The sequence below is a fragment of the Prionailurus bengalensis genome, chromosome E1, assembly GCF_016509475.1.
Source record: "Prionailurus bengalensis isolate Pbe53 chromosome E1, Fcat_Pben_1.1_paternal_pri, whole genome shotgun sequence".
NCBI classification, from domain to species: domain Eukaryota; kingdom Metazoa; phylum Chordata; class Mammalia; order Carnivora; family Felidae; genus Prionailurus; species Prionailurus bengalensis.
Window position 1 is genome coordinate 20,741,058 of NC_057347.1, and position 13,906 is coordinate 20,754,963.

General features: G+C 52.4%; 1 protein-coding gene across 1 annotated transcript; it reads left to right on the forward strand.

Annotated features, from left to right (window-relative positions):
- The first annotated feature begins 924 nt into the window (after positions 1–924).
- On the forward strand, positions 925–13,447 carry TMEM98 (transmembrane protein 98). The gene is made up of 7 exons (XM_043583689.1): positions 925–1,156; positions 3,300–3,481; positions 4,870–5,001; positions 5,966–5,999; positions 8,465–8,580; positions 11,129–11,188; positions 12,444–13,447. The coding sequence occupies exons 2-7, from the start codon at positions 3,351–3,353 to the stop codon at positions 12,649–12,651; spliced, it is 681 nt and encodes a 226-aa protein (XP_043439624.1). The 5' UTR covers positions 925–1,156; positions 3,300–3,350; the 3' UTR covers positions 12,652–13,447.
- The last annotated feature ends 459 nt before the right edge of the window (positions 13,448–13,906 follow it).

Genomic DNA, 13,906 nt, shown 5'->3' on the forward strand with positions numbered 1-13,906 from the left:
GGGACTTGTCACCAGTACTGACCTTAGATTAGTTGATGGGGTCTCTGCCTTAACTCCCAGGCTGTAGTGGGCCTCACTCTGATTCTGCCTCTTCCTTACAGGGCTAGGAGTTTGAGGGCCAAAGGAGATGACCATCTAGAACTCATGCCTTCTTCTAGACCATGCTCCGGGCTCACTGGACTCTGAAAACAAGTCTGTCCCCAAAGCCCAGACTGTCTCCAGAGCCTGTGTCCACCTCCATCCTTCCAAAGGCAACCTGTACCTCCTGGTGTGGGCATCCTTAGGCTTGAGGGATGGCAGAGAGGTGGCTGTTTGCAGAGCAGGGTTGGTGAACCAATAGTGTGAGTTCCCTTTGGTCGCTGGAGTAGAGCACAAACAGAAGGGGCAGGAGAGCCAGCCAGAGTCCTGCATTTCTCCGCTTGTCCCTGGCACAGCAACTGTTAGGGGTGGGCCTGCTTGTGTGTCCAGTGTGGATGAGACTGTCATGAGAGCTCACGCTGCTTTGCATCTACCCTGGGTCAGGCACTCTTAAATGCGCTGCATGCATCATGTCATTTGACCCTTTTATCAGCTCTGAGCACGCCTACAAGTGGTGGACCCACTTTGCATATGAGGAAACCAAGGCACAGGGAAGTGAAAGAAGTTGCCCACAGCTAGAGAGTGGCAGAGCCAGGATTTAAACCGCGGTGTGTAGCGGGGCGCACTGGCTCCCTGACCAGCCCACAGCGGAATCTGCTAGCGCTCCACGGCCCCCCTGGACGGCCGGCCCCATAGGGGTTGGGTGGCCGTAAGGACCCTGCGGCCTCCCTCTGAGCCTGGGGCCCTAGGGGGGAGGGGGGAGGGGTGCGAGGAGCGCCTGCCGGGTGGCTGAGGGAGGGCCTCCCCGCGGCCCCAACCCCCCGCCCACCCTCGGCCCGGCGGGGACGGCGGCGCCTGGCAGCGGGGGATTTGGACGCGGCGGCCGGCCCCCGCCCCCTCCCCCCCACCTGGGGGTTTGGCTCCCGGGGACTTTATCTCGATTCCTCGGCCAGCCCAGCTCCTTCCCGGCATGCCCCGCTCCTGCGAGCCGCCCGCGAGTCCCGCGCCCGGACTTTGCCATCGGCGGGGCCGGGCGGCCGGAGCGTCCCCGGGATGCGTCCTGCGGCCGCGGCCTGAGGTGGGTGGGCCTCGCCGCGCCCCGGAGCGGCGGCAGGGAGGGCGTCCGGGCGCGCCGGGGTCCCGGGGTCCGGAGATGGGGGCCGATGGCGGGAAAGGGGGGGGGCGGACCGGCGGCACCTTTGTTGGGGCCGCGGAGCCCGCGCGCTGCAGCCCGGGCGCCCACAAGTTGGGCAAAGTGGGAGCTGCGCGCCTGGGAGCCCTGCGAGCCTCGCGCCGGGCCGGGCCGGGCCCGGGGTCCCTTCTTCTGACCTGGGTGTTGGGACGGGTGTTCCCGGCAGGGGGAAGGAAGGAGGCGGAGGCTCGGGGCTGTTTTATCCTGGTGGATTTAGAGCCCCTTGGCGGTGAAGAGGGTGGGACACACACACACACACACACACACACACACACACACACACACGCCAAGAAACCGAGACCTACCCACACGCTTACACAAAGACAGAGAAAGAGGCAAAAACTTATCCTGAAACACACAGAGAAAAATACACGGAGAAAAAGAGAAACACGCTCTGACACAAAGCTCCGAGAAAGGCCGCAAAAACTCAGAACGCTCATAGGGACTCAGAGAAACACACTCAGGACGTCCACAGGAAGCCAGGAAACAAAGCGGGTGGTCTTGGGAGGCCACGGTGCAGGGGGGAGGGGGGACAGGAAACGCTGGGGAGGGGGTAAGATGCCTGGAGAGGAAAATGGAGAAACACAGAGACAAATGAGAGAAAAGAAAAAGGGCTAAAGGAGGTAGCCCTTCAGGAGGGACAGTGTAGAGAAACACACATCTAGAGAAATTGAGGCAGACGCTGAGAATTACCCTCCCCACCCCCTTCCCCCCCCCTCCTATGGGAGATACAGAAATAAAAGAGACAGACCCCAGCCTTCTCAGCCTCTTGAGCAAGTGAGTTCCAGGTGGTAGGACAGCTCTGTGAAACTTTGAGAAAGGCCTCCTTGGCACTTTGAGCCAGCCAAGTCCCTATGTTGTCCACCTGGCAAACTCCTACCCATCCTTCAAAACCCAGCTCAAACAACATCTGCCCTGGGAAGAAGGCTTTCGCAGAAAATATCATACAAGTAGAGTTACCTCTTGTCCGTGTTCTCTGCATGTGACACAGCACAGGAGCTGAGCTGGGGAAGTGGTTGACCGGCAAACAGAAAACATGTGTCCATTTGTACACCTGTTTCTCAGCTCCTCAAGGTTTGGGGTTCATGTCTCAATTATCTCCAATCTTCAGAATCCAGCCTAGTGCTTGGTGCCTACTAGATACTTATTGAATGCCAACTGGGAACGTTCAAACCGTCTGAGGCATGTAGTATAGAATAAGTTCTGCATCATCCTGGGATCATAGGAACGCCTAGACCAAGGTCCCTCTTGTGCAGATGGAGAAATTAAAGCCCAGACAGGGGAAGAGACTTGCTCAAAGAAAGGCACACTAGTAGGAGCCTGCGATGAATACATAGTTCTCTGAGATGCCCTTGTTCCTCCGCCTGAGTCTCGGATAGGTGTGGAAGAACCCCCTGAATGAGAACAGACAATAGGCAATGAACATGTTACCATCAGTTGTAAGTTTCCAACACGGAAAGTGACAGTCAAATGCCTTTCCACAATGTTTAGAATCTTCTTCCCTTCTTAGAAAGGTGAGGGGAGGTGGATGCCCAGCCCAGTTTAAGTGAATGGGTTTCTGCTTTCAGACTACAGAACCTTGGACAAATTACTTAACCTTCCTGAACCTGTTTTCTCAACTGTAAAATGGGAATACTAATACCTACCTCAGGATCGTTAGAAGAGTTAACACACAAAGTGCCAGGCACAGAGTAGATTCTCAGTAAATGCAATCCTACCCTTCTTAGGAGGGTATTCTCTCCTGCACTTGGTGTAGATGTGAAAACAACGGTGTTAGTTATGATGTTTCCTTTTGTGCAGATTTGAAAAGCCAACCTGGTCCAGCAGGTGGCAAACTCTTAATTAGACAAAAGGCAGATTTGGGACATGACATAAAATGCATCTCATTTCTGTTCAGGCCCTCAGGCCTCTGCAGGTGACTTGGGGGGAACCTGGCTCTCCACAACCCCCCCCCCAGGTAGGACCCCGCTGCCCCACTGTCTTTTGCTGCTTCTTTACCAAGGCCTGCTCTGCCCTTGTGTCCTTCAAGATTTAGCTCCTGCTGGGGACGTGACTGGGACCGAGGGAGCCACCCAGAAGTATGGAGACTGTGGTGATTGTCGCCATAGGTGTGCTGGCCACCATCTTCCTGGCCTCATTTGCAGCCTTGGTGGTGGTTTGCAGGCAGCGTTACTGCCGGCCTCGGGACCTGTTGCAGCGCTATGATTCCAAGTGAGTGGGCCCGGGGAGGGGAAGGGAGGAGGGGTGGGTCCTGCCAGGGGCTCCAACAGCAGAAAAAAAAGAGAGGAGCCCAAGGAGTTTGGTAGTGGACAACTCTAGCTCAGCTTTTTGTCTCTAAAATGGTACCCGAAGGCTCCCTTTCCAAGAAAGACCTCGGAGCTTAGCAATGTCCTGAGCCTTCTCTGACTCTGTCACTGAGTTAAGGAGAAAGTGACCGAACGGGCTCACCTACCACAAAGGTGCGGCCATTCATCCAGAAGTGGCCACTTCCCTTAGCATTTGAATACATCCAACTTCTTTCCAGCCAAACTCGTAGGAACGGAGATCCCAGGCCTGCATTCCAGCCACACATGGAAGCAGCAGATACTGGGTTGTGTGAAATCCCAGCAGAGGACTGTCTCCCTCTTTGCACGGATTTCTTCATGATGCGTTTTATGTGCAATCTATTTTATAAGCATGATCTAGTTTTCCGTTTAGGGGTGTTTTGACAGGTCGACCCTTGAGGGACCATGGCAGGTCACCCTTAGTTTCTCTTATCCCTCTGTCTGCATCCTATCAGCATCTCTGTTAAGAGGTAGATAATTTGTGGGGCGCCTGGGTGGCTGAGTCGGTTAAGTGTCCGACTTCGGCTCAGGTCACGATCTCATGGTTCCTGAGTTCGAGCCCTGCGTCGGGCTCTGTGCTGACAGCTCAGAGCCTGGAGTCTGTTTCAGATTCTGTGTCTCCCTCTCTCTCTGCCCCTCCCCTGTTCATGCTCTGTCTCTCTCTGTCTCAAAAATAAATAAACGCTAAAAAAAAATTAAAAAAAAAAAGAGGTAGATAATTTGTAAATGCCCGTTTATATGACCCAGGAAAGTTCTGCTATTCAACGGAATTCTCTGGCATCCCCTGTTGTAAAGTCAGTGTTGTGATTCCTCCCACTTCTCCAGTAGAACGAGGAGGGGGTAGGACCAAAGTCCTTCCCGACAGTAATTCTGCAGACCAGGTAGGTTTGGGTAATAGGAACTTTGGCTTCTCTGGAAAAGGTAGGCTTGAAGGAAAAATGGGTTTAAGAAGGCTGTGATTTTGTGCTGAAGGAGCAGCCCTGTCTGATGCATCTCTGCCTCCTATGGCTGTGGCCCTGCCCTTTCTCTTAGTGGCTCATTTCATTCTGCTTCAGCTGTCCTTAGTGCCCTGCCTGCCTCTGTGACCCACGTCTAGCCACGTGCCCCACCCGCACCTGCGGTCCCACTAAGGTTAAATGTGGCTCCAGGACAAGGGGTCACTGCTTTAACTTGCTAACTTTTTACATCCTGTTGGGGGATATGTGGGCCTCGGTGAGGAGAGGGTCAGCGGTAGTCACCCATCGCGAAACCGCTCACCTGGGCATTTCCTTCCAGGCCCATTGTGGACCTCATCGGTGCCATGGAGACCCAGTCGGAGCCGTCTGAGTTGGAACTGGACGATGTGGTCATCACCAACCCCCACATCGAGGCCATTCTAGAGAACGAAGACTGGATCGAAGATGCCTCGTAAGGCCTTGGGGACCGCGGACCGCGTACTTCCTTCAGTCCCCTGGAGATGGCACATGGGCCTCTGGGTGCCCTTTTCTAGGTTCCTTTGCCACAGCACTTGACCAGGCATCCGGGAGCACTGAGTCACTTCCAGCTCTTTCCCGGCCCTCAGCGTCGGGGGGTAGAGAATCAGATTATGTTATGACATCGCGTCCTTCCTCCCCCCATTCTGTAGATCTAAACACTGAGGCCCATAGACGTGTGGCAGAGGTTGTTACAGAGTCACCTTGATGTGCTTGGGTTATCCTTAGGGGGCCCGTGAATTTGACACCCAGGCTCCAGGGATGCAGCCTTTGTCTCCAGGATCCCTCAGGGATCTCTCCATCCGGCAGGAGCCTCTACATGTTGAGAAGTGTGTGCCATTCTGTGCCATTGTCATTCACCAGCAGACGTGTGGGCGACATTGCATGTAGGACACTGGGCCAGTTAGTGCAGCTGTTAGGAATTCTACTAAATCCGCTATCTCCGAAACGTTAGTGGGTCTCTGCACAGCGCCGTGGGCACACACAGGAGGCGACGTCTAGAGTTGCCTGGGGTGAGGAGGTGGAGGTGGCTTTCATGAAGGCTGTCCCGGAGTGAGTGCCTTTTGACCTGGGCCTTGAAAGATGAGGTGCTCAAGAGGCTGAGAATAAGGGGAAAGTCACACGGGGTGGAGGGAACAGTGTCAGAAGCTCAGAGCTCTCAGAAAGCATGCCTTGAGAGGTGAGTGCTGCCTGGGAGAGTGGGCTGGATACGGGAGGGGAAGGGAAAGGAAAGAAGGTTCCTCCTCATTTAGCTCGTGGACCTGTTCAGTTTAACCCTGAGGCAGTCCTGCTCTCGGTGGTGTCCCGGTGGGTCAGAGCTACATGAGGAGCCGAGCTGGTGGCCAGAGCCAGGTGGGCCTGCAAGGAGGAGCACTGACAGATTCTTCTTGTCTCCCCAGGGGTCTCATGTCCCACTGCATTGCCATCTTGAAGGTAATACTTTTGGATTTCCCATGAGATAAGGGGGTGGAGGGGCTCACCAAATCACCCCTGTGCCCACACTCTTTTTTTTTTTTCTTTTTAACATTTATTTGTTTTTTTGAGAGACAGAGAGGGGCAGACAGGGAGAGGGAGACGCAGAATCGGAAGCAGGCTCCAGGCCCCGAGCTGTCAGCACAGAGCCTGGTGTGGGGCTCGAACTCACAAACCGTGAGATCATGACCTGAGCCGAAGTCAGATGCTCAACCGATTGAGCCACCCAGGGGCCTCTGTGCCCAGACTCTTGAAGGCCATCTTAGGAAGGGCCCTGAACCCGTGCAAGAAGGTTTTTAAACATGCCTGACGCTTGGGATTTCTGCTGTTTCCACTCCCTCCTGGGTGGTCTGTTATACGCGAGCATTCTCAAGACCCTTTAAAGGTTTTATTTCACCTGGTCCTGCTAATACAGTGGCCTGTGAGAAAGGCCACATACGTGGTCACTGGCCACATTTTCACCAATTGGGGAAGGCAGTGTGCCCGAGTCTGTGTAGCTGCTGAGGGGGAGTGGGCTCCCCAGCTTCTCTCTGGGCACTTTCCTTCATTAACAGAGAGCTCAGCCCTTTGCTCAGTGAGTTGAGTTCTGTATCTGGACTTCTCCAGTTACTAGAAAGTCCTTCATTGGCCCTCTCTGGCTGGGGTAGTCAGCCACATGGCACGGTCGGTGGTGTTGAAAAATCCAAACCATGAGTATTGTACTTGAAGGCAGATTTTTTTCTTCTAATTCCTGCAACCTCCATGATTGGGTGGAAAATTGCATCCAGTTTGTGTTTTGGCTAGTTTTTATAGTTTGGGGTAATTTTTATATTGTAAGCATTTTTTTTTTAAATGATTGTCTTGTCTCCTACAGTTTTTTTTTAAAAAATTTTTTAACATTTATTTATTATTGAGTGACAGAGAGAGACAGACATGACCATGGGAGGGAGTAAGAGACAGGGAGACACAGAATCCTAAGCAGACTCCAGGTTCTGAGCTGTCAGCACAGAGCCTGACGTGGGGCTCGAACTCACAAACCGAGAGATCGTGACCTGAGCCGAGACCAAGAGTCAGACGCTTAACCGGCTGAGCCACCCAGGTGCCCCAGCACTTGGTTTTTTAATCCTTGTGTGATAAGAATAATATTGAAATATTTGGTCAGTTGCAGATATTGGTGGTTTCTTCATTGCAGTAGCCTGGGAAACTACAACCTTTATCTTTTTGTCCAGTAATTATTCAAGATTTCAGAAACAGCCCATGTTTTCTCCGGTGTCATTCAGTACAGATAGGATGATGTCTTTCATCCCACGTCTCCTGTAGCTGTCTCTTTTGGGGGACAAAGGAGTGTCTACTAGGAAATTGTCCTAGGGTCCAGGATTATTTAATTCCAAGACGCTCTTTGGGTGTAGATATGGTTACAGACAGGTCTAATGACTAGAGCAATTATACCATATTCATTTCCCATCTCCCAGCTAGCTTGTGTCCTGGTACCAGGTTTTGTCCCCGTCCCTGCCTATGACACCTGAGCTGGGGAATAAGTCAGCAGCAGGAAGGAGTCTTACTGGATTGGAATCAATGGTCCAGCCTGAGATTCTCAGATCCAAGGAGAGGGGAGAGGCCCTGGGGTCTGAAGGCCCTTTTGGTTGGCCACCTGCCCTTGAGTCCCTGTGGTGGGGACTTGCAGGAGGGGCCTAGGCTCTCTCCTGGGTGAGCTCTTGGCCTTCTTTCTACCCTCTTTTCCAGCCCCAAGTAGGCGGCAGGTAATGGCACTTACTTGTCAGGGACAGAAAGAAGCACATCCAGGTTCTAACATCGGGGAGGTGTGGAAGTGGGGAACCAAGCTTTTGGGGGTGGCCAGCACTGTTGATGGATGAGAAAGGCCTCAGGCGGTAGTCATGCCTTTTTCCTGCTTTTTCCGAAGACTCATTCGCCATGGCCGTGTTGACAAACGTGGTGTCACCCTAGATAATTGTTGAACTAAGTGCTGCTTTTGGAAGATGTGCTTCAAGGGGACAGTTGTCCTCTGTCCAGCTGTGTTCCTGAGGGTGCCCCACTGGGGAGATCTAGCCTTCTGGAAGACTAAACCATGAGGTGAAAGAATAGAAAGAGAAAGTAGGTTTTTCCCCCTAAACGACAAGGCGAAATTAGAGCACATGATTTTTCTTAGACAGATTAATTCAGCTTAGACTTCTCTAAGCCAAAACCGTGACCCTGATCTCAGCTTCCCACCCCTCCCTCCTCGCTGGACGGTGCCCTTGGCTTTTGCCGCTTCCATCCCATTTCTCTCGTCTGTGTGCTTTTCACTCAGTTTGCCCACTAGGTTAGGGGCCCCTGGTGTGGGATGGAACCCAAGGCAGGGGCCATATTTGTTTGTGGGGGCAGCAGAAACTCTTGGGGGAGCTAGAGCGCCCCCCCCTCAGTCACCCCTCCCCTCCCTGCCGTGTTAGATTTGTCACACTCTGACAGAAAAACTTGTTGCCATGACAATGGGCTCCAGGGCCAAGATGAAGACCTCAGCCAGTGTCAGTGACATCATCGTGGTGGCCAAGCGGATCAGCCCCAGGTGAGCTGGTGGGCCTTGAGGTCCCCACCCTCTGCGGGGAGTGGGGGGACGGGGAGGAGGGAGGGACCGGAAGCTGAGGTGGCAGGCGGGCCAGGCTCCTTGAGGAAACTACATAGGTCACTTCAGTTACAGGCGTCCCAGACATTTACAGAGCATCCAGGAAGGTTTAGATTCTCAGAGACCAAGCCAGGGTTTAGATACTTGTCTCACACAGTGCCCCCCCGCCTACCATGGGCCTCCTCCTCTGGTTGGCTTTTTGGGGAATTCTAGCATGTGACTAGGGCCGACTCTTCTAGTCCATTCTGCAGATCCCACTGTGTCTGCTGCCTCTCCCTCAGCCCCACACCAGCTGGGGCTGCCTGCCTTCCCTTCTTCCCAGGCTCTGGGCCAGGAAGCACATTTCCCGCCGGTGTCCACACCCTCGTGCAGCGACCATGCCCCACCCTGCCCTATCTGTACTGGAGACCAGTTTCAGGGACCTGCTCCTTGCCACTTCCCTGTCAACCACTGGCCCAGGCACGGCCCAGCCAGCAGCCTCCAGGACTGGGTGTGGGGATGGGGGGAAGAGAAGCCATACCTCATTCAGATCTCCCAAATGCCAGGCTGTCTGCAAAACCCCACGTGGGAGGCAACCGGCAGGACTAGTCAACAACTACACCCCCTACACCCCCTCGTTTGGGTTTGACTTTGTCAAGAAGTATAAAGCCCTTTTCTTAGGGAGAAGGGTGGTACTGGGTTTGTGCTGCCATCTGGTGGTTGGTATGTGGATGTGCCTGAGTCGGGAGTTGGCCAGGTCCAGGATGTTTTCTCAATCAGCCAGGCAGCCTTACTGCCGGGACAGTGCCTCCACCTCCCCGGTTGGAATGGTGGCACTCCCTGTGAATTCCAGGGACTCTCGGTTTCCTGGTTGCCATGGCCTCGGCTAGATCACGAGGAACCAGCCCTCTGAAGGAATATGAGAGTTGGAGCACTTGAACTCTGTCCAGGGCGTTCAGTGAGTTGAGAAAGTAGGAAGGAGATAATCCCAGGGAGGGACTAAGCTCAGAAGAGTTCTTGGCTTTTCTGAACTGGAGCTGTCCCAGGTGGGTGTAGCTGTGGGACTTGTACCAGCCTGGCCAGAAGGCCCTGCAGCCGAGGCCCTGGGCAAGCACCAGGCATTCCTCTGGCCACCCCTTGTTAGTAGAGACTCTGCACTGCCCCTGTCTGCTGGACCTTCATTGTGCTTCCAGTCACTGCAAGAGCCACCCCTGGGGCCTGCGCAGTTCCTGTGATACCTGGTTGTCACGAGGAGGCATTGCCGGGAGCGGTGGGAGGAGGAAAGAGATGGAGATTTCTGGGGAGGAAGGAAGTCCCTGGGGCTGGGGATTAGCCCTGTTTCGAGAGGGGGTGTGTGTGGCATTGCTCAGAGAGTGGACCTAACCTGGTGCACACTGGCCCGTCCTACTGAGCCCCTTGGGCTGCTTCCAGAATGTTCCCTGCCATAATTCAGTCAGTGCCCTTGCTTTATCTTTTTGCCTTTAACACTTCTTTCTTCATCTGGCCTTTTTTTGTCCCCGTTGTTTTTCTTGCTCCATTTATTCCACATAAGTGTGTTGATAGCATATTAGTTTCAGGGCGAGTGGCTTCAGCTCCAGGGCACTACAGAGAAAGGGGCTGGCGAAGACGGCCGCTGATGTTCTTTGCGTTTCCTCACCAGCCCCTCCGCCCCGAGACAAGAACATTGGAGGGCATCTACCTATTTTCAAGTGCTTTTCAAAATCAAACAATGTATCATTATTTTTTCTTCCTGACTACCACGCAGTCCAGGAGCGAGGATTTGGATGAAAATCTTGAACCGTGCAAATCAGAATGAATAGCAGCTCCTTTCTGAACTTGATTTAAAAAAAAAAAAATTAACGACGAATTGTACCGTATGTAAAGGAAATCCATTGGAGCAGTTTGGACCCAAATTAAACTTGTAGGCTTTGTGTGTGTGTGTGTGTGTGTGTGTGTGTGTGTGTGTGTTCTATATAACTATATTTAACCTTTTTTAAAAAACACAATAGTAGTAAATACTTAACGGAAGTCAAAATGCAGAAATAGATTGGAAAGTGAAGGAACCCCAACTTCCACCCCACCCCAATCCCTGGCAGTAACACGATTGAATGCTGGGTATTCCTCCACACTGCTCAGCGGCTGCACGTCATAGCTTTTGTTTATTTATTTTCATGCCAGCGGATCCATCAAACTTTAGATATCGTTTGGCAGTTTGCCCTTTTGATTTAGTAGCGTATCTTGAACATCATTCCAGAAGGGCGAGCTTAACACTTTTTAAAAACTATTGGGACTGAAACAAAACCCAAAAACAAAATACTCCCCAAATCGAACCAGAAGTCTTCCTGTTCAAGTCTGTCTGAGAAGGCAAAAGCAGTTGGAGAAAAGAATCACTAAAGATTGGGGCTCTTCAGTATCAGAAGAAAAGATCGGGACAAAGAAAGGTAGAAATGGAGGAAGAACAGAAAAGGACACCAGGGAAGTGAACTACTGAAATCCTTTTGCCTCCCCACAGAGTGGACGATGTGGTGAAATCGATGTACCCTCCGTTGGACCCCAAACTCCTGGATGCGCGGTGAGGAGGGGGGGGAGGGGTCATTCGGTTTCTCACGCGAGAAGCTCAGTGTTTTTATCACATCTGTGAGGTCCTCTGTCTGGGTTGTGGAGAAGGCTGCTGTATTGGGTTCCCAGGGCTGCAGGCCCCATTCATTTGAGTGTGAATGGTGATAGAGGCCCGAGCTCTTCCTGAAGCCTGGGATTAGGGGGAGCCAGTCTTAGACTTTGAATTTTTAGGATTAAACATCTGGCCACGGTAAATCCTACCTGCACCTTCACTCCCTCCCCTTTCCCACATCTGCCTCCGCTCCCTCCAAAAAGCAGATGCGCCCTAGCTGTGAGTGCTGCCCAGGGGGTGGGTGGGTGGGGCAGGTGGTAAGCAGGGCAAAGGATGGAAGGGACAGCTGGGCTCAAGCTGTGCTCACGTTCCGCAGGACGTACCCAAGACCCCCGCTTGTGACCCTCCCGTAGTACACTGAGTATATGTTGGCTTTTGACGTTATACTCCTCTACCAGATGCAAACTCATTAGAACGAGCAGATTCTTTTGTCTCTTGGATTTACATGAGCATTTCATAGATCTGCTGTGTGATGATTGCCAGACTGCAGTGATTACAGTGGCTCCCAGGGCTTCAGTTGGTTTTTCTGCCCTGCTCCCATGCTCCGCCCCGCTGTGTCTACGGGCTCAGAATCTGATACAGTCCCCACCTGCATCATATACACTCACTCCATCAAAGATATTCTACAGTGAATCTTTCAATACTGGGAAAGAAAACACTCCTCCTCAGTTTGGTTTTCAATTAAATTTTGTTTTTAGAGTGGTCTAAACCAGCTCGGGGCCTTATTGACTCAAAATCAATAAGGGATGCCCCAGGCAGGGGTACGTCTATCGTGTTTTTAAGTGGGCAACAGTTGGGGATGCGCTCAGCCAATGGACTAGATCTGAATAGTCCTACAGAACACTCTTCTGGGAGATGTTAATAGGTGTGCTGCAGAAAACAGTCTCCACAGTCTTGAATGAGTTAGTGAGCCACAGCACATTGTATTCTGTCCTTACAGCTTTATCATGCATGTTACAGGCTCAGAGAAGGCTTCAGTTAACGTTGTTTAACCCAGCCATGCCCAAATTTATTGGAGTGTGGAGCCATCTTTAAATCACCAACCTCTCGGGGAAGGGCCTCCAGTTTGGAGAACACCAGACCAGAGTCTGTCCATGTGGGCTTTGGTGCGTAATCCCTCATTCCCTAGGGACACTGATCCTGCTGCCTTTTCTAGGACTACTGCTCTGCTCCTGTCTGTCAGTCATCTGGTGCTGGTGACCAGGAATGCTTGCCACCTGACCGGGGGCCTGGACTGGATCGACCAGTCACTGTCTGCTGCGGAGGAACACCTGGAAGTCCTTCGAGAAGCAGCCTTGGCTTCTGAGACAGATAAAGGCCTCCCAGGCCCCGAAGGGTTCCTGCAGGAGCAGTCGGCCATTTAGTGCCTGCTGGCCAGCCTGCCGCCGTCCCTGGGTGGCTCAGCGGACCTTCCGCTTCTCCCCGTAGCGTGAGTTCTCGGGGGTTCAGCTGTACGTGCCGAGCTGATGCCTCTGCTGCAGTAGCAAATGCTGACTGGCGAGTGGCAGTCTAACACCGCGGTTCCAGGAGACGGCTTGCACCGTCTGCACAGCACAGCCTTAGAGACTGGTAGACCAGCAGCTTTATTTAGCCCACCTAGTGTTCTCAAGAAAATTGAGCCACCATCTAGAAATCACAGGGTTTCGCCCTGAAATCAGAGTTTCTGGCTTCTCTTAAACAATCCGAAGATAAGGCAACTCTGAAATGCATCTGCAGAAGACAATCAACTTGAACTCAGTGGGAGTTGTGTCTTTTGACAGGGCTTGTACTCGCTCTCTCTCACTCGCCTGGTCTGTTTCATTTGTTTGTATTATCTGCCCTGTCCCTGGGGCATCTGAGTCCCTCTTCCCCTTCCCAGGTTTGCCTTTGAAAGTGAGCAACGAGTTGATTTTTCCTTGTCATTGGGCCTGCAATTTTACCTACCTACCACTAGGAGGACAGTACACTTACACTTAGACTTCTGTCAAGCGAGTGGTTATTGACTCATTCGAACGTATGGGGTGCAGTGCGATGTATTTGAGAAGTCAGGGTGGGAGGAGGGAGCCTGAGAGTCCTGAGGACACATTGTGCATATGACCCAAAAAGAGGTATCTCAAGACCCTTCAGAGTTTAGGCGGAAGTGAAGATCCCACCATAAAGTAGTTTCCGCATGAGCAATGACATCCGTGAAGGTTGTATTCCCCCTTTCTTTTGGTTTCTGTTTATTTTTGCAAATATTGAAAGACGAGGGGCATTTTTATGACATGAGACCTTTGTGGGACCCAGAATCCCAATCACATAGTCCAGACATACATCCGAGTTGCTTAATTGCCATCATAAGCATATAGGAGAGCCGGAAGTACTTTGCTTCTCCCAGGATCTCAGAGCCAATGTTTCTCTTGGGAGACAGGGCTCTGGCTTGGGAGCTGCCTTGGTTCATATGCTGTGCTGTTTGGCATGTTTGGATCTCCGAGTCTGGTCCCATTTCATTTTCTGTGTGCTAACTCGTCAGCAGATGCCTCTGTCTGGTTCTAGAGAACCAGGAGCCCATATTTCCAAGATCAAGATTGGAGCCTTGTTTGTCACTGAAATGTCCCATTGGGCACAGTCCATTTTCTCCTGGAAAGCAGGATGCTTCTG

Bases quoted from the DNA above. Each gene is read 5' to 3' on its own strand.
- TMEM98 (XM_043583689.1), top strand. From the start codon at position 3,351: ATGGAGACTGTGGTGATTGTCGCCATAGGTGTGCTGGCCACCATCTTC. The intron at 8,581-11,128 runs GTGAGCTGGTGG...GCCTCCCCACAG, and splicing joins GCCAAGCGGATCAGCCCCAG to AGTGGACGATGTGGTGAAAT. The intron at 11,189-12,443 runs GTGAGGAGGGGG...TGCCTTTTCTAG, and splicing joins CCCAAACTCCTGGATGCGCG to GACTACTGCTCTGCTCCTGT.